The 22,890-nt window shown below is 44.7% G+C and overlaps 1 protein-coding gene across 1 annotated transcript in view; it reads left to right on the top strand.

Moving 5' to 3' along the window:
- Positions 1-22,890, top strand: part of TAF1 (TATA-box binding protein associated factor 1) — a 113,405-nt gene that overhangs the window by 79,551 nt on the left and 10,964 nt on the right. Inside the window, exons 30-35 of the mRNA XM_045030454.1 lie at positions 811-878; positions 1,268-1,390; positions 7,238-7,330; positions 7,735-7,819; positions 18,331-18,398; positions 18,481-18,597. Coding sequence (XP_044886389.1) covers positions 811-878; positions 1,268-1,390; positions 7,238-7,330; positions 7,735-7,819; positions 18,331-18,398; positions 18,481-18,597 — 554 coding nt within the window. The remainder of the gene's footprint in view (positions 1-810; positions 879-1,267; positions 1,391-7,237; positions 7,331-7,734; positions 7,820-18,330; positions 18,399-18,480; positions 18,598-22,890) is intronic.

Here is a 22,890-nt window from a genome sequence, read left to right as displayed (position 1 = left end):
TGAGCCAACCCTACAGGTACTGCTAGGGGAAGAACCTTCCACGTACTGTGAATGCGGCGCTCTCACCCCCTAATTGGAATGGACATGAGCAACACATCTCAAAGAACAACAGTTAAGAAAGGTAGGTAACTTTTTTTTTAATTCTTTTTTAAATTGAAGCTGAAATTTTGGAATGCAATTATGTGGCAAGTTGCAGTTTTTGTGGCAAATTTCACACTTGTGGAATCATGACATACATAGGACTCTGCTTTTCAGTAACTGGTTCTTGGAGAGTGTTGCTTCTGCATATTCACGATTCCTGCCCACCTTCCCTTCCTCAGAGTTCTGCTCTCATGACTGGGCTTTAACAGAAGGAAATGGGGACTCCATGGCCTCTGCTCCAAAGGTTTGGTGCAGTCCAGGGGGTGCTTATGGATTCCCAATGGACACTGCTTTTCTAGGAGGTTCCCAAAGTTCAATGGCACTATAGGGTGTATCCCACAAGTGTGAATATGTAGACACAACACTCACAATAGTAAGTAAACCACTTTATTATAATGTCCATAATAAACTCTAGTAACTAGTATGCCATAGAGAATCACTATAGTATGTGACTGGGGACATGTTTCAAACCATGATAGAAATATAATCAGTAATGCAAGTAACGAGTAAAGAGAGATTCTTAGGGTGTTACCTCATAATGCTCACAGGTGTTCTGTGATTAGAGTTTTCCTTTGTGTGCCATGGGGATGGTGAGCTTCATCCTCCTACCAGTCCTGAAAGCTTCCACAGACGCCAAGGTGCATCACTGTACTTCCTGTGTATTTGCAGGGCCAAAACACTCACTGACCCAGATATCTCAGTCCATGCTGGACCTCTGTGATGAAAAACTAAAAGAGGCAAGTCTTGTAATTGGCTCTTGTAAGAATGGAGAGGGAGGGAGTGGCATGGGGGTTGAGGGGTTTTGAGGGCAGAGAGGTTTTGGAAGTGCAGACAGAAGAATGAGTGGGGCAGGTGGGTTGTCTTTCTTCCTTTTCTGGCTATTTATATGCATTTTTACTGTTATTGGATCACCAGACAATTTTACACTGAGTTCTGTTCTTTGAGAAAGACACTTCTCTGCTCCTCTAGCTATCGTAAGTTGTCAAGATGGGTTACCACAGAGTTATTGGGGAGTATCTTCATAAACAGGTGGATATGTGCCTGCCTCTTAAAGGTGGAGGGTGTTTTGATGATAAATAGTTACTGATGGAGGATCAGCTATTAACATCCTTTAAATTCATTACAGAAGGAAGATAAACTGGCTCGTTTAGAGAAAGCTATTAATCCTCTTCTGGACGATGACGACCAAGTGGCTTTTTCCTTCATATTGGATAACATCGTCACTCAAAAAATGATGGTGGTACCAGATGTATGTGATTGAAATGCAGTGTGTGCATGAGTTAGGAGATGTATAGCAATGGTACTCAAAGTGGAGGCCTGGAGAGCCGTTCCCTATTTACTGGAGATGAGCAGACATGCACTAATCGTGGTGCTATGGCCTGACATTACAGGCAGATGTTTGCAGTTTTGTAGCTGTTATCACACATTAATACAATATTGCAACATAAACAAGAGATGCTATGTCAGGATGTCCTGCTGGGATTTTGTGACTGAGGTCAGGTCAACACTAAAAGGTAAAGTTGACCCAGCTATTTCACTCAGGGGTGTGAAAAATCCACACCTCTGAGTGACATAGTAAACCCAACCTAACCCCTGGTGTAGACCTCTCTTGGGGAGGTGGATTAACTACAGCACTGTAGAACCTCTCCCATCACTGTAGTGAGGCTCTATGCTGAAGTGCTACAGTGGCACAGCTGCAGTGGTGCTCCTGCAGCGTTTCTAGTGAAGACATAGTCTGACTCAATATCTCTTCCATCACCCCTTTCTTTATTGCTTCGAGTAGGAGTCAAGATGTACATTTTGATTTCAGCTCTGCTGCTGACTCTGCTCTTGGGTAGAGCAGGTGAAACTCAGAATTTCTGTTAGAGGAAATTTTGACATTTTGAAATGTGCGTTTGTTCTGAATCAGGGCAAACCCAGATTTTTTTTCAAAATTTCCTCCAAAATGGAAGTTCTGGAAAAATTCCATTTTGGAAGCACTGACGTGGTGTTTAGGAAATATGCTTCCTGAGCCACAACAGCTGCTATCTGAAATTGGTATAATTCTTTCCATTTTCACGATTGCCCACCACTGAATAGGAAAAGTGAAACTTCTTGGCAGTTGGTGACAAACTGACAGGGCTTCTGGGGTTTGGTCCAGGGAAGCTGTACCCTGCAAACTGCCCAGGGTTTCTAGGCTACCAGGCCAGGTGGTTCCCTGGGTTGCCTGACCCTTGGGGCTGCTGGTTCCCTGTGCTGTGAGAGTTGAGCAGCCTGGAGAGCCAGCTGGCCCAGGAGTCTGGAACCGCTGGCGTCCCCAGCCCAGAGCAAACCTCCTGGGGGGGCTGCCCTGGAGCCTGGAACCCTAGAATTCTGGGCTTCCTAGCAGCCAGCCAGGCAAGCTGGCAGGAAACGCCATTGGGACGCTGCTTGTGGTTCATCAGACCTGATGCATAGCCGCAAGGTAAATGGGCATTTTCTGACACAAGCCTGTTTTGTTGGAAAATTCCTGACTAGTTCTACTCTTGGGTAACTTGCTCTTTGTGCCTCAGTTTCCATATTAGTAACACAGCAGTAATGTTTGTCTTCTTTGAGACCCCCTTGAGCAAGGTGATATGAAAAGTGTTATAGCAGTGGTAGTAGCACTTTTGTATTCATCGTATGTAGCACTTTTCATCTCCAGATCTCAAGACATTTTGAGTACATACAAACATCAAGCTCTTACTATGTTTTAAAATTTTAAAAAATTATATTGTGAAATAACATTAAGCAAATAAGTGACACTAAAACAGAAATTTTGCCTGTTTTAAAATTTTAAACTTTACTTATTGATTCATTATATGCATTTCAGCATTAAATCCTACTGGGAAGTCAGGGAAGAGATTCCATGTTTCTGCCCCCTTAGGGACATGTCAAGGAATCTTTAGGAATATTTACAGGTTTGTTTGACTTATGCTTGGCACAAGAGTGGAAGTCAGGGAAGGAAAAAAAGGTGGCTTTAAGTTTCTAGGCTGATCTACGCTGGCACAAGTTGGAAAAGTCCAGGTGCACAAGCCAGGGATCACTGGGGTGTAGGTATACTCTGGCTGTGCCCCTTGTTACTCTCTCACAACCTCTCTACCAGGTGCTGAGAGAGTGGTGCAGGAGTTATCATATATCCTGAGGCTCCCCTAATGCAGATGGAATCCTCAAGGGGGCTGAATAAACTGGCTGTAGGGTGACTTTGGGCTACCAGAACAGGGCTGAGGATCTGGCTGTTTGTTAAAAGAATAATACAATTTTAGGTTTAGATAATGCAAGTTGGTGGTGGAGGCCTTGATTATGACCGTTTTCCCAAGGATTGACGATTTGACGTAGGGGGAAATATCGATATATATTCTTTAATTCTTCTTTGAGTGCTTGCTCATGTCGATTCCATTTTAGGTGTGCCTGCGCCCACATGCACAGTTGTCGGAGATTTTTGCCTTAGTGGTATCCGTAGGGCTGGCTGTGGTGCCCCCTGGAGTGGCACTCCCAAAAATTGCATTGCCTGTCCACCCAGAGGTACTCAAGATAGCCAGATCGGTGAGGCAAACCCCCTCATCTATTCCGCCAACATCTAAGAAAGGAGAAAGAAATACTATGTCCCTGCAGAGGGCTTGGAGTATCTGTATATTCATTCCCCCGTGGCATCACTGGTCGTGTCTGTAGTAAATGAAAGGGACAGACAGAGCCACCCCAGCAGAATGCCCAAAAATAAGGAGGCCAAGAGACTACTTATTCGAAAGAAAAGTTTATTCGACGACCAACTTACGGTTTAGGGTCTATAACCACCAGGACTCGCTTAATAAGTTCCCGGGGGCCCTCCCACAGGAGCGTGCCCAAGAGTTCACCATGGTGGTGAGCCCTCCAGATGGCCTGGGACACAACGGACTTGGCAGCCAGGGTGGTCGCGTCGGTGGTGGCCATGCAGCTCAGCCCCTGATTGAAGGCTTCTGGGCTGTCCCAGGAGATGCAGACCATGGTACAGGACCTGCCATTTGAGGGTTCGGGGCTGTTTTCTGAGCTAACTGACTCTAGGCTCCATGGGCTCAAGGACTCCTGAGCCACCCTCCACTCCCTGGATTTGCAAACCCCTCAAACCTCCTTGCTTTGGTCAGTTCAGCCCCCCAGGCCACTTTGTCTCCTTCCTGACCTCCTCACACAGGACCACAGACACACCCTGAATCTGGCAGTCAGTTCCCTGCACCTTATGGCGTGGCAGCTGCATGGGTGAACAAGGAGGAAGAGCGTTGCTCAGAGGCTGTCCAGTAGGTCCTATTTAACAGTAAGAAGCCGTCCACTAAAATAGCCTACTTGGCGAAATGGAAAAAGTTTTCTGTGTGGTCCTTGGCCTGTGGGACCCATCTGGTGGAGATTTCCATCCAGGACATCTTGGAGTACCTGCTACACCTTCAGGAATCGGGCTTAGCAGTTTGTTCTCTGAAAGTGCACTTGGCAGCGATATCGGTGTTTCATCCACCTATCCAAGGGAAATCAGGTTTCTCCAACGACATGGTGAAAATTTTTTTTGAAAGGACTTCTCCTCCTGCATTTTCCAGTCCAAGAACCGGTCCACTTGTGGGACCTGAACATGGCTTTAGCAGCTCTAATGGGGCCTCCATTTGAGCCCCTTTCTTCCTGTCCACTGCCCATCCTGTTTCAGAAAACTGGATTCTTGATAGCCATTACCTCTGCCAGGAGGATGTGTGAGTTGCAAGTCCTGATTGCTGGGCCTCCTTACACGCAGTTTTCCAGGGATCAGGTTATGTTCCGGCCACACCTGAATTTTGTATCCAAGGTGGACTCTCTGTTTCATTTGAACCACCTGGTGTATTTGCATGTATTTTTCCCTAAGCTGCATTCCTCCCCAGAGGAATGATGTCTCTGTATGTTGGACGTTAGAGTGCAGTAGCGTGCCGCACACTGTCTGTGTTGACTCTGCTGCCATGCACTAAAAGTTCCTTACTGCACTCCTAATCTACTCCCATTCATAGCAGGGTATACTGAAGTGCCCTAGTGAACTTTTAGTGCATGGCAGCCGAGTCTGCATTGGCACTTAGTGCCTGGCAGGCCAGTGTGGGGTAAATGTATACCCCTGCTTGCTGTGAACTAACTTTGTTTAGATAAGCCCTTATGCTAAAGTGTGTGCAGTAAATCTGTAAGTAAAGTTTCTAATGGAGCACTCTGGAATTTTTTTTTTAAATTAAATCAGCATTATTATCTTCATTTACAGAAGGGGTAACTGAGACAGAGAAGTAATTTACAAATGCAGTCCAGTTTACCTAGTTCTCAGTGCACTGCACAGCACATTGCATCACGCCTGCTCTCTGGCATTTTTTCAGCACTGTTCTTGCAGCCTTAAGCTTAATCAGGGAGAGCAAGAAAATTCTCTGTCAGGCCCCTGGACTCCACAAATGCCTCATAGAAGAGGCTGATGAGAGCATGTCTGGATGCAAATGTTGCACTGGTTTAACTAAACCAATTTAATTTTGTGAGGGCTCTCTTATATTGTAAATTTGGCTTATATTAGTTTATCTTGCATTGGTAAATTTACAGGTGCAAGTTAAACATATATATAAGCCAGTTTTAAAGTGATATGAGTCCACACACAAAGTTGCACCAGTTTAACAAAATCAGTATAAAATCATTCCTTCAGTTAAATTGGTACAACTTTATGTGTAGATCAGGCCTTAGTGATTTATAATTAAGGCTAAGATTTTATCTCGGTTATTTTAGTAAAAGTCACAAACTGGTCATGGGTAATACACAAACATTCACTGAAGCCATGACCAGTCCATTACTTTACTAAAAATAACCGGGGGGCAGGGCTAGGTGGGGGGGAGGAATGGAATCCCATGGGGGGGGGGACTGACAGGCCGAGTCCCCCACCATGGCAAGGGCCACAGCCCCTGCTCCAGTGGCTGCAGCAGGGGGCACAGCCGTAGGGGACATGCAGGCCTTGCTCCAGAGCTAGCCACAGCTGCGGACAGGGGTGTGCAGCCCCGACTGCAGCCCCGACTGCAGCCCCTGCCAAGCTCCAGTCGCAGCAGGGCGGGGTGGAGGCATACACGGCCCTGGGAAGCCGCAAGGGAGGCATGTGGCCCCAGCTACAGCCCCTAGCGAAAGCTGCGGGACTGGTGCTCATGGCCCCCGCCAAGCCTGGGACACTGTGGGGCTGGGGTGTGTGGCCCCCGCCAATCCCGGGATGCTGCGGGGCTGGGGCGCAGGGCCCTGGCTGCAGCCTCCAGCGGAAGCTGCGGGGCTGGGGCTGTAGGGTCCTGGTTCCAGCTAGCCCTAGTTAGTTGCAGGGCAGGGGGGCACAGTCCTGCCGCCTCCTGAAGCCCTAGAAGTCACAGAGGTCAGGTAAAGTCATGGAATCTGTGACTATGACCTCCATGATAAATCGTAGCCTTATTTATAATGTGACATGTAGGGGATGGGGTAGTGTTAAGAGATTGCCTCTGATGTGCTGTGTGTATATGACTAGGTTGCCCTGGTGTCTGTCCCTCCAAAACTTTGACAGACTCTTCCCAGTGGATGCTTTCTTATTAGGCTTCAGAAAGGAAAAGTTGGCTGGAGTCAGGGTTTTGAATTTTCCTTTTCCTCCACAGAAATCTCAGGCTTTAGATGTTTGGCTCCTGCTGATAGTTTCCTGTGGATGCAGAATTTAGATCTTTTTTCTGCATTGACTTTTCAAGGAATTAATGTTCTTGATAGTGATTCTAGCTAGTGCTTGGAAAGTAACAATGATACTAAATAGTAAAGCCCACTGGATAAGAGCTGCTTTGTATAGTACAGGTTCTTGCTTTAGCTGTTGAAGGACATAGAAAACTATCTTGTTTTGTAACTCTTTTAGTCCTATGTTTATCTTTGACTCTTGCTGAGGCTATACAGTTGGATGCAGGAATCACTGTAATAAACATTTCTGGTCTATATAGAATCTGTATCTAAGTTTCTGCTAACTGCTCTGGAAAAGAATTTTCAGCACAGTACAGAAATTTAAAGCATTCCTTTCTTTTGGCCTCAAGATCCAATAATCATTTCTACAAGGAATTGTTCCCAATTATGTTTGTCTGTCTTTTTTTATTTTCTGCAGTCTTGGCCATTTCATCATCCAGTTAATAAAAAGTTTGTTCCAGATTATTACAAAGTGATCATCAATCCAATGGACCTAGAGACCATCCGCAAGGTATGTAATTTAAATCATGCAGCCATTTAAGAAAGTGTTTAACTCTGTTACTCATGTATTTCTTCACACAACTCAGCCAATCTGTGGAACTCTTTGCCAAAGGATTTTGTGAAGGCCAAAACTATAACAGGGTTCATAAAAGAACTAGATAAGTTCTTGGAGGACAGGTCCGTCAATGGCAATTAGCCAGAATGGGCAGGGATGCAGAACCATGCTCTGGAGTGTCTCTAGCCTGGGAATGGGCAACAGGGGATGGATCACTTGATGATTACCTGTTCTGTTCATTCCCTCAGAAGCACCTGGCATTGGCCACTGTCGGAAGACAGGATATTGGGTTAGATGGACCTTTGGTCTGACCCAGTATGGCTGTTCTTATGTTCTTATCACTGAGTAATCTCTTCCAGAACATCTCCAAACACAAGTATCAGAACAGGGAGACCTTCCTGGATGATGTTAAACTGATCCTTGCCAACAGCATTAAGTACAATGGTAAGTAATTCCAATATTGGCCCTGATCGTTACACTGTCCTGAAACCATATCTGACCACTCCTAAACCCTTGCACTACTTTAAAACAGACAGTGCCCAAAACCTAGTTATGTTAATTAGCACTCCATCAAGGTATTTGAAAATACAGGCAGCAGCAGCAAGTTTAGCAAACTGAGAAAACATAAAAAGGACAAAACTTAACGGGTATGTAAAAATATTTGAGAAAGAAGGTTCTATTTTTAGATATGAGCGCGGAGTGTGGTTCCGTGGGTCAAAGCAATTGGGAACCTGCACAGTTGGGAATTGCGCCCCTGGTTTTTATCCTGGCTGTGAGAGGAGATTGGGGGTAGTTACCTGCTCTTGTAAAACCTGAATTTGTTCCCCCAGTGTCTGTTGCTTTTGAGTGCATGCCAAATGGATAGTGGGAGTGCCATTTTTTGCTGCAGTTAACTGTTTTTGGGCAACTCCATGTGTTAATGCATCAATTCTAGGTGTCAACCCGCTTAATTTCAGTTTTTTACTTTGAAATTCTTTTTTATTCACTCCGCTGCGATCGAGTCTCTGTGAATTGTTCCATTTTTTCCTTCATTTGATTTACCAATTCAGTGAGAGTATTGTTTGCTACTCTTTCCTTCTGTGCACTTATTTGTCCCGTTCTGACAGGCACCAGTCTAGGTTCCGGTTTAAGTTTAACTGGAACCTGGTTTTTATCATAAGGTGAAAGTTGCAATGCCGTGGACCCTGTTTCATCTTTTAATTTTACTAGGGCCACCTTTTTCCACTTCTGTCCCCATTCTTCAGGCACAGGGTAGCTACCTGAAGCCTGCTGTTTACCACTAATATTTATATTTATAACAGGGGACGGCACATGTATTTTTTGTAGGTTCCTTACAGCTGTTTCCAGTGTTTCACTCTGTTCCTGTACTGGTTGTCTCTGGGCTGCTTGCCACCCTGCAAGGGGGGTGGGAGCATTCCAGGGCTGTGTAGCTTCTTTTGATTTTTTTTTTAACTCTTTCTTTGTTACTGTTACTTGCTTGGCCAGCATGCTGTCTAAGCCATCTCACTGCCATAGACATAAGTTGCAAAATTCTTGCTTTTTTACTTTTATTACTATTTCTTAGAGCCTCGGTTTCTACCATCGCTCTACATATGCCAGTCCATGTTTCCCCACTCTCTTTTTTAAATTCATATGGACCCCCTTTACTGGCAATCCAGCAGGTCCAAGAGTTATCAAACTCCGTGGGGATCATAAGGGAGGGGATCGGGGTTCCCTAACTCGAGGTTTTCTGCCATGTTAGATTGCGATTCTTACAGTGGACAGCTCGCTTACTCACCAGATCAGAGGTCGGGGTCACCAGTGTTGTCAGAGTGCTACCGGTGTGGTGCTCTGCTGTCTCCTTGTTAGTATCACTCGGTTGCGTGCTTGTGTTCCCTCTCTGTGCTGCCCCAGCTCTGCAGATAGCTGACACAGCAGACCCGAAGAGAACCCCCAATGACCACAGAGTCTAGTAAGGTACGAAGGCACGTCGACCAGGTTTATTGCCGTATTGGACACAATAATAGTTCCCTGTAGGTTTCTTAGCCTAATTCAGGGCATACTATGAATATGTGCCCACGGTCAATGGACTCGGCTCAGTCAGTGGCGGGACTTTCCACTGCCCCCTCGGCCGGACAAAGACACCACCCCAGGGATGCATTCTTATACACAGGTACAAACAAGTTACACAACATTCCTGACGTATTGAGGTGCAACCTTTCTACGTAGCAAGGTACAACCCCTCTACGTAGTAAGGTGCCGCCTCTCACCTTGTACATGTTGGTTTGAACAAAACAACTCTATCCATCATATTACCCTTTTGGCCCTGTCATTGGGATGGGTCAGCCTGTTTCTTGTTATTTGTGTGGAATGTACAAGTATGTGAATGTTCTGCTATCTAGTGTTCAGTACCTTTTAGGTACATATCATCTTGCAGCATCAGCCCTTTCCTTGCCAGCTCCTGTGAGCAGGGCCTGCCTCTGGCTCACAGCTTAACTTTGCTTTATGTTAGCAAAGTCTTGACCATTACTTTAGTTTAGGCCTCAGGCCTCATACCAGGCCTCTGATACCAAGGTTTATATCTTAGGGCCTCCTCTTACTACAATAATCTTTCTGCATGCCATGGGATTATGCTTAAATTTCAGAAGTCTAATTCTTTTATTTAAATTTAAAATAATTCACTTGTAGTTCTGTAAACCTAAAGGTCACTTCATGTCAAACGAACTGTACTCTTTGACAGGTTTCAGAGTAGCAGCCATGTTAGTCTGTATCCGCAAAAAGAACAGGAGTACTTGTGGCACCTTAGAGACTAACAAATTTATTTCAGTTTATGTGCTTAGTCTCTAAGGTGCCACAAGTACTCCTTTTCTTTGTACTCTTTATAACCACCTGAGATTGGTGTTGGAGGGGTTGGAATGTTTATGACGGAGCATGCACAATGCAATTTGTCAAGGATGGTTTCAGAAAGAGCCAAACTTACAAAACCCTGCAATGAATCCCCACCCTCTCCTCCTCCTCCTCCTCCTCTTTACAGAAGGATCAGCACCTCCATCCTGGACTCCTTTGAGTGATCAGAACACACGGTCTCCCTCGCTGACAAGCATCCTGACTTATTTCCTCCAAACCCACCCTTTCTTTCTTCTAACATTCCACCTACCATAATCCATTTGCAACTCCACCTCAAGCCCCTTTACTGCAGCTGTGTTCTTCAGTGCACAAGTCAGCTGGCTCACAGACTTGTTTAGTAAAAAGAACAGGAGTACTTGTGGCACCTTAGAGACTCACAAATTTATTTGAGCATAAGCTTTTGTGGGCTACAGCCCACTTCATCAGATGCATAGAATGGAACATATAGTAAGAAGATATATATATACATACAGAGAACATGAAAAGGTGGAAGTTGCTGATTCCCATTACTGGCCTTACAACAGGAACTTCTCATGCACAGTAAAATCCTATGGTCTGGAGATTGACTGCTGGTTTAACCATGCTCACACAGGCCACAGAAGCAGCTGAAACTCTGTTTTGGCCTTAGACTGCTTCCCCTTTGTAAGACCTAGAACTAGGTCACATCCCCAGTCTGCTGCTTCAGTAGGTAGAGCAAGCACCTTCTTTCAGGAGCTCCGCTATCGGGGATATGGTGTTGGGCCATGAACCTTTGGGTGCTAGAGGCAGTTCTTCCTCTGCTCCTCTCGCCTCCCCTCCAGTACACTGGACCTGGATTGTGACTGTGGTCATCTCCTGATCCGTACAGCCACATGGGGTACACTCTGTACAGCAGAGGGTGGGCAATTGTCCATGCCTTATCACTGGTCTTTGCATACCTTAGCTGGAGGGATTGGCCAAAGATCTCTCACTCATGATCTGCTGGCTTCATTGTGGCAGAGTCACTGGGTCACAGGAGGGTGTGGGGCAGCGTCTAGTGATTTCTGTAGCACAGTAGCTATGGCTAGGGTTGCCAATTGTCTAATCACACAAACCCAAACACCCTTGCCCCGCCCATCTCCAAGTCCCCACCCACTCCATCCCCCCTCCCTCCGTCGCTCGCTCTTCCCCACCATCACTCACTTTCACTGGGCTGTGGCAAGGGGTTAGGGTGCTGGAGGGGATGTGGGGTGTGAGCTCTTGGCTGGGGCAGGGGATTGGGGTGTGGGATGGGGCTTGGGGCAGAGGGTTGGGGTGCAGGATGGGGTGCAGGCTCTGGGAGAGTTTGGGTACAGGAGGGGGCTATGGAATGGGGAAGAGGGTTGGGGTGCAGGCTCTGGGATGGAGTTTGGATATGGGAGGGGGCTCAGGGCTGGGGCAAGGGGTTGGGGTGTAGTAAGGTGTGGGGTACGGACTCTGGCCAGGTGATACTTCCCTTGGGCAGCTCCCAGTCAGCAGGGCTAAGGTAGGCTGCCTGCCTGCCTTGGCCCCATGCTGCTCCTGGAAGCGGCCGGCACGTCTCTGGCCTATGGGAGCTGTGGAGTTGGTGCACGGTGTGGGGGCAGCATGCAAAACCCTCTGCCTCCCCTTCCCCCCAGGGGCCGCAGGGTCGTGTCGTCCGTTTCCGGGAGCCTGCCTTAGTCCTACTGTTCTGCTGGACTTTTAGCAGCCTAAAATCTCCCTGTTTGGCTTCAGTAGCCTCCGGGAGATAGAGCCTGATTCAGGGAGACTTCTGGCGAAACTGGGAGGGTTGGCAACCTTAGCTGTGGCTAGAGCAGCAGACTGCACTGCTAGAATGTGGGATATGTGATTGATTCATGACTGACAGGCCATTAAATCCCCCATCCCACACTCTGTTCCTGTCAACCTGATTCCAGCCACACTGCACCTAAGCCTGGTGACCACTGACTGCTGCCTCAGTCTGCTCCTCAGGGGTTCAGTCCAGCCAGAGACACTCTTGTTTCTGAATGAGACGCTGCTTGCACAATTGCGTTACCACTCCTGGCCTGCTCATTACAGCTATCCTGAGAATTATCCTTGGAGTGGTGTGGCGGTAGGTCAGCTACCCATTGGAATAAAAAATAATATCCACAAAGTGGTAACAGCCTTGCAGCTAGTTCTTGACTGAACAAAGGCTAGAGGAGAAAACTGAACAAAACCTGCTCCAGAGAAAACATCATGCAATTGACACTGCAACTAAGCTCTGCCCTCCAGCATCTCCTGCAGCTGTGCTGGCTGCAGAATGTCTTAGTCTCCAAGCATTTGAGCCTAGTCAGTACTGCTGAGAGGAGGGCTTTGGTCCTAAGGCAAATCTCTGCCTCTTTATTTGTTTTCTGGCTAGCATACAAACTTGTTTGAGTACATTGGTTGCCCTCTTCAAACTTGCTTGTTGAAATGTGAGGACAATGTGCATTGATACGTCAGATGATGAAGAGGAGGTCCGTGATCCTAGAAAGTCCACCCTCATTGACAGAGAAGCTTGACATCATTGTAGCTGCTCTCTCTCTGAAATCAGAGTAGCTGACACAGACTCTCTACATGAGATACAATACACCTTTTTCTGGCATGGAAAAAGTAAATGAGACAACCGTGAACACGAGAGGTTTTTCAGTCAAAAGCTCATTGCAACATTAGAATGTATCACATCACTAAGAATATCTACCATAGGTGGGTTTGCTAACATTATTAGTATGTATGCCCCAATGCTTTCTGTCATCTCTAAAGAGAAGGACTTGTTCTGTCAGCAACTTGATAGCATCATCTGTAAGCTACCATTGGGCAGCAACACTATCTCCTGGGACACTTCAAAGCTAGAATCTTCTCAGATCATGAGATGTGGCTCCTATGCATTGGCCAGCATGGAGAGGGAAAAATTAATTACAATGGGCAAAAACTACTGGAGCTTTACACCTACCGAGGAGACTGCATTACTAACACCTACTTAGAAGACATATGGATGTTCACCATATTCACAGTTTTCAGAGTGTAGACTGTGACACAGACTATGCACTTGTATGCTGCAAAATGTAACTTTCACTACAGAAATTTCTGCACTGCAGCCCGTTTCTGTGTGGGAAAGGAAATTCTGCACGCACAACATTAATTTCTGCAAAATTCTGCATTGCGAGTTGGTGCAGAATTCCCCCAGGAGTAAAGAGCACATTGCAACGAACAGCAAGGCAATGTGTTCAATCATATTGGCTTGTTCTGTGCAAAAAGATACCAACGTCCTTTGAAAAAGGAGTTCTAAGAGGAATTAAGAAAGCAGTTGACCCTTCAGCCAAGGTTGCCTCACTCTAATGAAAACATCATCAACAGAAGCAATGCTGGGTATAATGCTATCTCAGACTCTATTCACAGAATCTGTTGTTTCTCAAGCAGCTCTAAATGTGATCCCCAAGCTCCAGACTATTAGAGCGCAATATAGAACCATCTGTAAATGAGCTTGAAACAACAATTGCCTCCCTCACATTAGTAAAGGCTGCAGGAAAAGATGGAATTCCAGCTGAAGTATTGAAGCAATGAGGACAGAGGGTGCTTAAACATCTGCACAATGTTTTGCTTGCCTGCTAGAGGGAAGGAGGGGGTACCACAGGACATGAAAGATGCCAACATCATAAGGTTGTATAAAACAAAAGAGATTGGAGCAGTTGCAAAAACTACAGAAGAATCTTTCTCCTCAATGTTGTTGGCAAGGCATTTGCACGGGTCATTCTTGAAAGACTGCAGGTTCATGCTGAATGTGTATATTCAGAGAGTAAGTGTGGCTTCCATGCCGGTAGATCATCTATTGGCCTGTTTTTTGCACAAATGCAACTGAAAGAAAAGTGTCGAGAGCAAGACCTTTACATGTCCTTCACAGATCTTACACAGGCTTTTGATGAGGTCAGCAGAAAGGGCCTTTTCCACTTGCTAGAGAGAATTGATTGCCCCCCAATCTTCCTCAGTCTGATTCAATCCATCTGTGATGGCACAAAGGCTAGAGTATGATGGTGATCAATCTGACAGCTTTGAAATTTACATTGGTGTCAAACAAGGATGTATTTTGGCGCCAGTGCTCTTTTGTATGTTCTTCCACGTGCTGCTTAATCATGCTTTCTACTCCAGCACCGAGGGTGTACATCTCTATACAAGATGAGATGGAAAACTTTTCAACATTGCATGTCTAAAAGCAAATACCTGCTGATAAGAGAACTTCCTTTTGACAGTGACACAGTACTCGTCACACACAGTGAAGAGGGGCTCCAGCAACTTTGCAGTAGTTTTGCAATAGCTTGTGATGAATTTGGACAAATCATCAGTCTAAAGAAGACAAAGATTATGACACAAGGTGTGGACTGCACTAGAAGTTTTAACAGCTAGCAGCACACTAAAAGTTGGGAAAGTTCTGCTATATAGGATCAATAGTATCAGATAATTTATCTCTGGATGATGAGCTTATTTCTCTCATTGGAAAGGCATCCACCACAATTAGCCAACTGACCAAGTGATAGCAGGAAATTGGCACTGAACACCAAGATACCAGTCTACCAAATGTGTTCTGAGCATACTGCTGTATGGTGGGTAGACGTGGACCACCTACAGCAGGCATGAGAGAAGGCTAAACACCTTCCATCCCCACTGTCTTCACTGTATTCTACATATCAAGTGGGAAACCAGAGTTCCCATCACTGAAGTACTTGAAAAAGCAAAATTACCAAATCTAATCATTATTCTCAAACACAGACTTCTCTGCTGGCTTGGTCAACTGCATTGGGTGGAGGATGGATGCATTCTAAAGGGTCTCCTGTATGGAGAACTCCAAGGTCACTAGGCTGACCTATGTTCAAGTTCAAGGATGTTTGCAAGACGGTTTTGAACACTTTCAACATTTGATCCCACAAGCTGGGAGGATGCAGCTAGCAACAGGCTACAATGGAAGGCTGCACTGCACCAGGGAGTCAGATGTTGGAGTGCGGGAAAAACGAAGAAGAAAAGTGCACCAGGCCTCAAGTGCTAGTAGTGCACCAGCTTCATCTTCTGGCTCTGCACCTTATGCCTGTATTATCTTTGACAAGGACTATCACTCGAGAATTGGACTTTTTAGCCACTTGCGATGTGGCAATGCAATACACAGTAATTGAATTGCTTTGGCACGTATACCGTCATTTTTCAAAACGAATGGTTGACATTTATGCTGGGAGGGAATCCATTTCCTTGATTCCACTGCCCAGCCAACTTCCTCATCCACCTCCTTGCCACTCCTGAGGCCCAAGGGGACACATGACTTGATATAGTCACAAATGACCACTTAGATTCTTCTCTCTCTTCCTTGCTCTCTTCCTAGAAAAAAGGCTTCCAAAACATCTTTTAAAAACAAACATCTGTCAGGGCTGGTTTAGGACAGGTATACTTGGCCCTGACTCGCAAGGTACTTTCCAGATGTACGTTTCTATGATTCTCAGCCAGGGCATTGCTCTGCCTTTGCTTGTCCTAAACAACTCCATCCTCGAGATTAGATGGTACCATATGAATGTCTGAAGAGCTATCAAATTCTGCTTGGATTCTATGCAGTTTTGTCACCTATGCTTGTAAAACAAGGGCCTCAAGCCTCCAAGATGACCATTTCTATAGCTGGTCAATATTTACTACCCTAGAAGCTTAGAAAAAAGAGGTTTTCCAGTCTTAAACTCACTCAACAAGATCTGTCTCTATCTCGTATGCCAAAAAACTGAGATCATCTGCAGAGCAGGCACCTGGCAATTTGCATGCATCTTCACCAAACACTGCAAGGCTGATGTAGCATCTTCTTCAGATGTTGCATTTTGTAGCTGGCTCCTACAGGCTGCTGTTCTCACCTAAATGGATTCATGAGTCCAGTTTATTATCCACTAGTGGGCTCTGTAATGTGGAGGAATCCATGTACCTTGACGAGGTGTTGCAGGCCTGAAGGTGGTTGAGTGTGGCGAAGCGATGAGGGTATTGATTCTCCCAGGGAGCCAACCTCTTTGCGGCAGCAACAGGTGTTACTCTCAGTGGAAAAAGTCCCCATGGTGTAGGAGTCTCCTCGGTGTTTCCAAGATGAGTTGCTCTCTCCCAGAGTAGTTCAGCAAACCCCTTTCAGGGCAATATAGGTGACACCCCAGCCAGGGGAAGGGAGTCTGGGGATCACCTGCTTTCCCTTCAGGCGAGGGGGCAGTTGGGGGGTCACCCATGCTTTCCTCAGGGAGGGGGAGTCGGGGGAGTGCCGCCAGACTGTCCTACTCTCATTCCCCATCCAGTCGGCTTAGTCAGCCTTCCATCCCCCAGGATTCACCCAATCACAAGGCTCAGCACCCTTGGTGAGGTGAGCACATTGCAGTCTTCACCATCTCTCATCTACCCAGCAACAAATTTGGCTCCCTTTTTTGTTAAACCCATTAACCCGAGTTAGTTTTTTAGGGGAGCAGTCTGCTGAAACAATGAGACTTTCAGCTGCTGCGGTGGCATGTTCAGGGATGATTACACTAACAGTCATTCTTGAGACCAAAGTATTCTCTGCTATGAGAAGACACATTTGCAGTATGTTCAAACAGTCCAATCTCCCCATTTGTCCTATTGTATTAACCCTCTTCCACTTCCCTTTTACCTCAGATATTCTCCTTTTTTCATCCTTTCACTGATTCTCCCTATGGCTCTCTGGGTTTTCAGTACTCCTCCAGTCCTCATGTCTTCTCTCCCTCTGCTGTGACTTGCCTGTTTCTTCCATATCAGCTTTCCTCAGTGTCCTTACTCTAAAACATGTATATTCTACCTTCTGCAAGGCCACCCTGTGTAACTTCTTAAAAGGACATTGTCAACTTAAAAATCTCACTGCTAATGGATAATGTTTTACCTGTTAGCGTGAAAGTAACATCTAAGATGGCGGGGGGCGGGGGGGGGGGGAATTTTCTCTTTTCTTTAAACATTTGGCTGGACTTTGTGCATGTCCTTCTCATTGTTCCCCAGTTAGCTTCCATGGTTTCTGTGGGGCTTTCATATGAGCGAGACCAAACACTTCAAAATCACAAAAAAAATCTCAAACTCAGGCAAGTGAATGATCTGAAATTAGTAGTAACTTTTTGTTTTAAATTGACAAACTTTGTGTTGACAGTATTCCTTTAAATTCCTGCATCCAATATCTCTCAAGTTTCTGAGAAGTACTGGGCCATGGAATAGCTTTCTAAGGAAAGTGAGTGGTAGCAGCTCCATCAGTTGATATCTTAAAATTGGACTGGGCAAAGCACTTGAAGACATACTGCAGTGGTAGACTGTGACGTAGCAGATCTTTTCCATTTGATTCTCTTATCGCCTTTGTATGAAAGGAGTAAAAATGTGGGGCGAGAGTAGTGGCGCTCTTCCAAATTCTGCCCACAAAATACATTCTGCAAGAGAGCTGCTCACAGCAGATTTAGTTCAAAATATGACAGTGTTCTTTCTTAGCTCTGCTGCACTTCTTGAGCGTGGTTTCCCCTCAGTGGGACTTGAATATGCTTGGGGGTATGCTAGTTTCCTTTGAATCTGGCTCCTCGTTGAACAAGGGGGGGGGGGGAAGATGTGGTATCTACTCACTTGTGGCACCAAAATGAGACTTCCCTCTCTTTCCTTTCTTACATGCGGCATGAAATAATTAACAATGTTGTCTTTTGGATTGTAATTAATGGGCATCTATCTCACTGAGATTAATGGGATGGTTTACACTTCTCAGAGCTTTTCTTGCAGGCTCTCCACACATTCATGTAGACATCTCTGCATCAGTTATTTGGCTCACATTTTGAGGTTTTCTTTGCAACCATAACAGCTAGAGATTTTTTTTTAATGTTCACCAAAATCTCAGTTTTCAAGGTATCAGCTGAAGAGAGCTGTGGGTTTGTCATAACTCCGCATGAATCCCAGCCGTGCTGTAGGTTGTTTCTGGTCACAGAAAAATCAGAAGACAGGTTGTGGGGTTTACGTATTTCATGGGCTTTGTTAAAAAATCATAAAGTGCTTGTTCAGAGTGCCAGCACTGAGGAGAGCTCAGTCAACATAAGAAGGTGTGGTTCTCATTGCAGGGCCGGATAGTCAGTACACAAAAACTGCTCAGGAAATTGTGAACATCTGTTGCCAGACGCTGGCTGAGGTATGTGGTCTAGTCTGTTGCAATGTATTTGTATAGTTAACTTCTGTTTCTCTGCAACCCTGACAAACTTCTTTTTTCTTAGTATGATGAGCATTTGACTCAGCTTGAGAGAGACATCTCTACTGCTAAGGAAGCAGCACTGGAGGAGGCAGATTTGGAAAGTCTTGACCCTATGACACCTGGACCCTACACACCTCAGGTGAGTCTGACGAAGTGAGGTTTTGCACCTCTTTTCAGTTTCTATATCTGTCACTAGCTGTTTGGTCCAGAGGGGCCTCCTGCTGTCTGTTCCTGTCTCCTGGAACATTTTGGTTTAGTTAAGGATGAGTTCTATATTGGCTCCCAGAAGGTGGACTGAATGATTGAATAATTTAATAAATCATATATACCTAATAAGTATTAGCTCATCCAGTCCATTTCCCAGAGCATGTGCAGGATTATTCCTTATGGTGCATACATACTAGTGCTTGTCCAATCTAGTTGTAAAAGTTCTGTGTGTTAGAAGCCCTGTCACTGAGAAGACTGTTCCACAGCCAAGTACATCTGTCAGCAAGCTTCCCTCATATTTAACTTAAATTTTATTAATCATATTGCTCTTGGTTATAATCCCATGTACCTCACTGATGTCCTCTCTTCAAATATCTCTGCTGTTGCATCACCATAGTTAGTTGCTGCTTAGCTAAGCAGTACCTATTAAACTCTTTGAATGTCCATAAACCAGTCCCTTCAGCCTTCTAGATATGTTCTTTGTGGGATTCATTCCAATTTGACTTCTTAATAAAATTCCCATGTTATTCCAGGTGTAGTTGCACCAGAGCTATATAGAGAGCACTATTCCTTTCTAGCTCTGACACATGATGCCTTTGTGTATGCAGTCTAAAACTGCATTAGTCCTTTTTTGCAGCTGTATCACATTCCAAACAAATGTCTCATTTGTTGTTCCCTAGAGCTGATTGGCTCCCATCTTGTTTTCTTTCAGCATTACTGCTTTTCAGGTTTCCCATTGTTTGAGACTTGGAATATCTTCCTCGGGTATTACTCATAGATCCCCAATATACTCTGATGTTCTCCGTCCTTGATGTTTACATACTTCAAATAATTATCTTGTAAAACTGGATTGTATTTCTGATTAATTCTAAAATTAGTGGCTGAAGGGACATGATTAGGAAAATAGGAATGTCCACACCAAATCAGCCCAAGGTATAGCTAGTCCATTATCCTGCCTCCAAGAGTCTCCAGTACCAGATGCTTTAGAGGGAAGGTGCAAGAAACCCTCCAGTAGAGAAGTCGTGGAACAACCTCACTGTAGGGAAAGTTTCTTCCTAACTCAGACATATGGTACTGAAACATGAGGGTTTATATCTCAAAGTTTTAACTTAACTAATAAAACCAGGGACATTATAGTTATGTTAGAGGATGTGCTAGCCTCCCTTTATTCAGAGAAAATGTAAGAGCCACTACGGTCCTTTATGGAGTAAGGCATACGAGTATGAGACAGTGGGTCACTGCCTTAAACAAAGGACACATGCAAGGCCAGTCAGAAGCAGAACTATGTGGGTGGAGGGGTTTGGCTAAGGGTAGATTGCAAAAACTAGCTGGATGGGGAAGGGTGTCTGTAACAGTGAGAAGCAGCCAAAAGGCAGGCAGGCAGGACCAGAAAAAGCCAAAGAGACAGCAAGAAAAGCACTGGTAAAATGGCCCTGAGAAAAAGCCACAAGAATTTTTTGGGCAGAATGCTGGCTAGAGGCTGAGAACTGTGAGCAAAGAAAGTGCCTCCTTTTGCTTGATTCTTTATTTGGGGAAACAGAACGTTGTGGATGTTCTGTGTAAATAAACAAGATTGCCTCAAAGAAATAACTATAATCAATTTTCCTCCCAACTTAAACAATCTGCAAGACCCCAAATATTGGGGTAACATTATGTACATTTATTATGTACATTTCTAATCCCTTCTGAGTACTGTCAAATTTTTGGCCTCATTATTTTGTGGCACAGAATTCTACAGTTTATGTTCTTTAGATGTATATTATAGACAGAGCTAGAATCTTTGTCTGTACTTAAGGATGCCTGATGCATTCCACAAGAGACCCTGTTTCAGTTGGTTATAACTTTTGCCAAACTTTAACTGTTCTAGCTGAGATTTTTCCATGCCAATTTCTGTGTCTAGATGAATTTTTTTTGGAAAACTTCAGTAAAAATAGTTCACCTGTTTCCAAGAACAAAATGAAGGGAAAATGCATTTTTGCCTATGTTAAAAAACAAAATGAAAAAAACCTTAATAATTTAACTGAGAAGCTCTAGTCTTGACATGTTTTAGAGCAAGACCTTGAAACTTGGAAGGGATATACTTTTTGCTATTCTTGTGGAAAAAGCATGCAACTTTGTTCCAGTTTGTAAGTCTTCAAAAAATCTGTCTGCACATACTCAGTAGACATTTGATAGTTTGGTGGCAAAATTCTCTGAAGATTCTATCTGCCCAGCACTGCAGGAGCTGAGCAGAACTCTCCCTGCAATTGTACCTCTCAGTTGCAACAAGTAAATTTCTTTCTTCTCTACATGGGTGTGACAAGATCCCCAAGGTACAAGTTGGAACTGTGGGACTGCTGTGCCCCCTTAACTCTCCAGCCTGGGCTGTTTCCCACAATGCTTTGCCAGTGACAAGCCGCAAACCCCTCCAGGTGTTGTTGTCATTCAGCCATCACCATGTGGAGAGCCACACCCAGCTAAATTGCATGAAGTCTCTCTAAGTCACTCATGAATTATACAGAGAGAGGCACCAGCAAATCACCCCAGCCTTACACGCCAGAAGTATACCATCTTACACTACTCAAGACCTTCTCTTGAACAGTGCAAGCTCATTAATTAGCTCACCATTTCATCAAAGGAAAGTGGACATACATCAACCTTTGTAATTTGAGCAGAGTCTCCAAGCACTTTAGATCAACTCACTAGTAAGGATAAAACATTAAAATAAGTGTATTAACTACAGAAGATAGTATAAGTGGTAGGTATAAAGGTCAGAGATAGTTACCTAAGAAATAAAAGTAAAACTGCATTTAAATCCTAAACTCTATTAGATTAAGCAAGATTTGAATCAAACAGCTTTTCTCATCCCACTGGATTTGTAGGCAGGTTACAGTTCTTAATATACAGGCTGAATTTCCTTCTCAGCCTGGGACTAGTCTCTGCAGTTCAGTCTTTGTCTTCACAGCATAGGTAGGGAAGGAGAGAGGTGGTCTCATGGTGCTACTCTCTCTTATTTTATATCCTCAGTCTATGTGCCTAGAAAAATACTGGCCCAGACATGTCCTGGTGGGCATTGCTGAGTCAGAGTTGAGCAGTCCTCATTGTGTGATGCTTGTGCAACTGTGTCTTATTAAATTGTAGATCTCTTGTTTACGATTGGATGTGGATTATCTCCTTTGTTGAACTGGAGAACTAGCAGAGGCAACTCCCAAACTCTCAACATATTTCAGTAACAACCATATAGCAAAATCTTATAACTTCATACACACTAACAGTATACATATTTTGACAGAACAGTGAGTTTCAGCAAACCATGACCTTTCATGATACCTTGCGAGTCATGACTTGTATGAAATATCATAACCCTATACCAGTGATGAATATGGGGGTTACAGGGTGCTACTTTGAGGTTCAGTATGTCACAGTGGGTCTGGTGGGTCTACCTGGAATATTGCATTGACTTCTGGACACCCAGACAATGGAAATTCAGAAAAAATGAAGGGCCGGGACAGATTACTTAAAATAAAAGTTGAAGTTAAATAGTCATTGCTTATGCAAATTAAACCTAAGGTGTGTCTATGGGGGAAGAAGGATAACGGGCGACAAGTATTTTATGGGTGTAATCCCCCAAAAGGGAGACAGGAATGGTTTAGGGTCATACAAGGGGGTATGACTAGGAGTAATGAGTGAATTTAGGAGCGGGGAGAAATTAGGCTAAATATCAGGGAAAACTTTCTGATGGTAGGATGTCAGGCTGTGGAACAGTCTTTCAAACGAAGTCATAGAGGCACCATCCCTTGGGACACTTAAAACACAATTGGACAGTAAATGTACAACTGAGAACAATCCTTGATTGGTCAGAGGAGGGGAGAAAATGTCATTTTTCCCCCTAGGACGTTTCAGTTAGTTCTTTATGTCCCTATGGGTGGTCCACCATAGGATGTGTGCATGCCCATGCGCTCTCAGCCAGAGACTGTAAATAGCCATGTCTGCAGGTCCATGCCTGGGCAGAGCACAGCCTCATGCTCCCATGCAAGGGCATATAAGGAGGCGTAGATCAGTCGCTATTCCAGTTTCTTCTCAACTGTCTGTGGCTTGAGATTGAGTAATTGTGGTGTCTGTTGCTTTCAGCTACCTCCCACCTTTCTTGTGTACTTCCCTTGTTTATTTTATTTTAGTTTTTATTTTCCTAGTTACATTTTTCTTAGTTATAGCACATTTGTGCTTCCTTCCACAAGTCTTTTTC

Source organism: Mauremys mutica, chromosome 9, assembly GCF_020497125.1.
Source record: "Mauremys mutica isolate MM-2020 ecotype Southern chromosome 9, ASM2049712v1, whole genome shotgun sequence".
Taxonomy (NCBI): domain Eukaryota; kingdom Metazoa; phylum Chordata; order Testudines; family Geoemydidae; genus Mauremys; species Mauremys mutica.
Note: the sequence above shows the minus strand (reverse complement) of the source record. Positions and strands in the feature narration are given on the sequence as shown.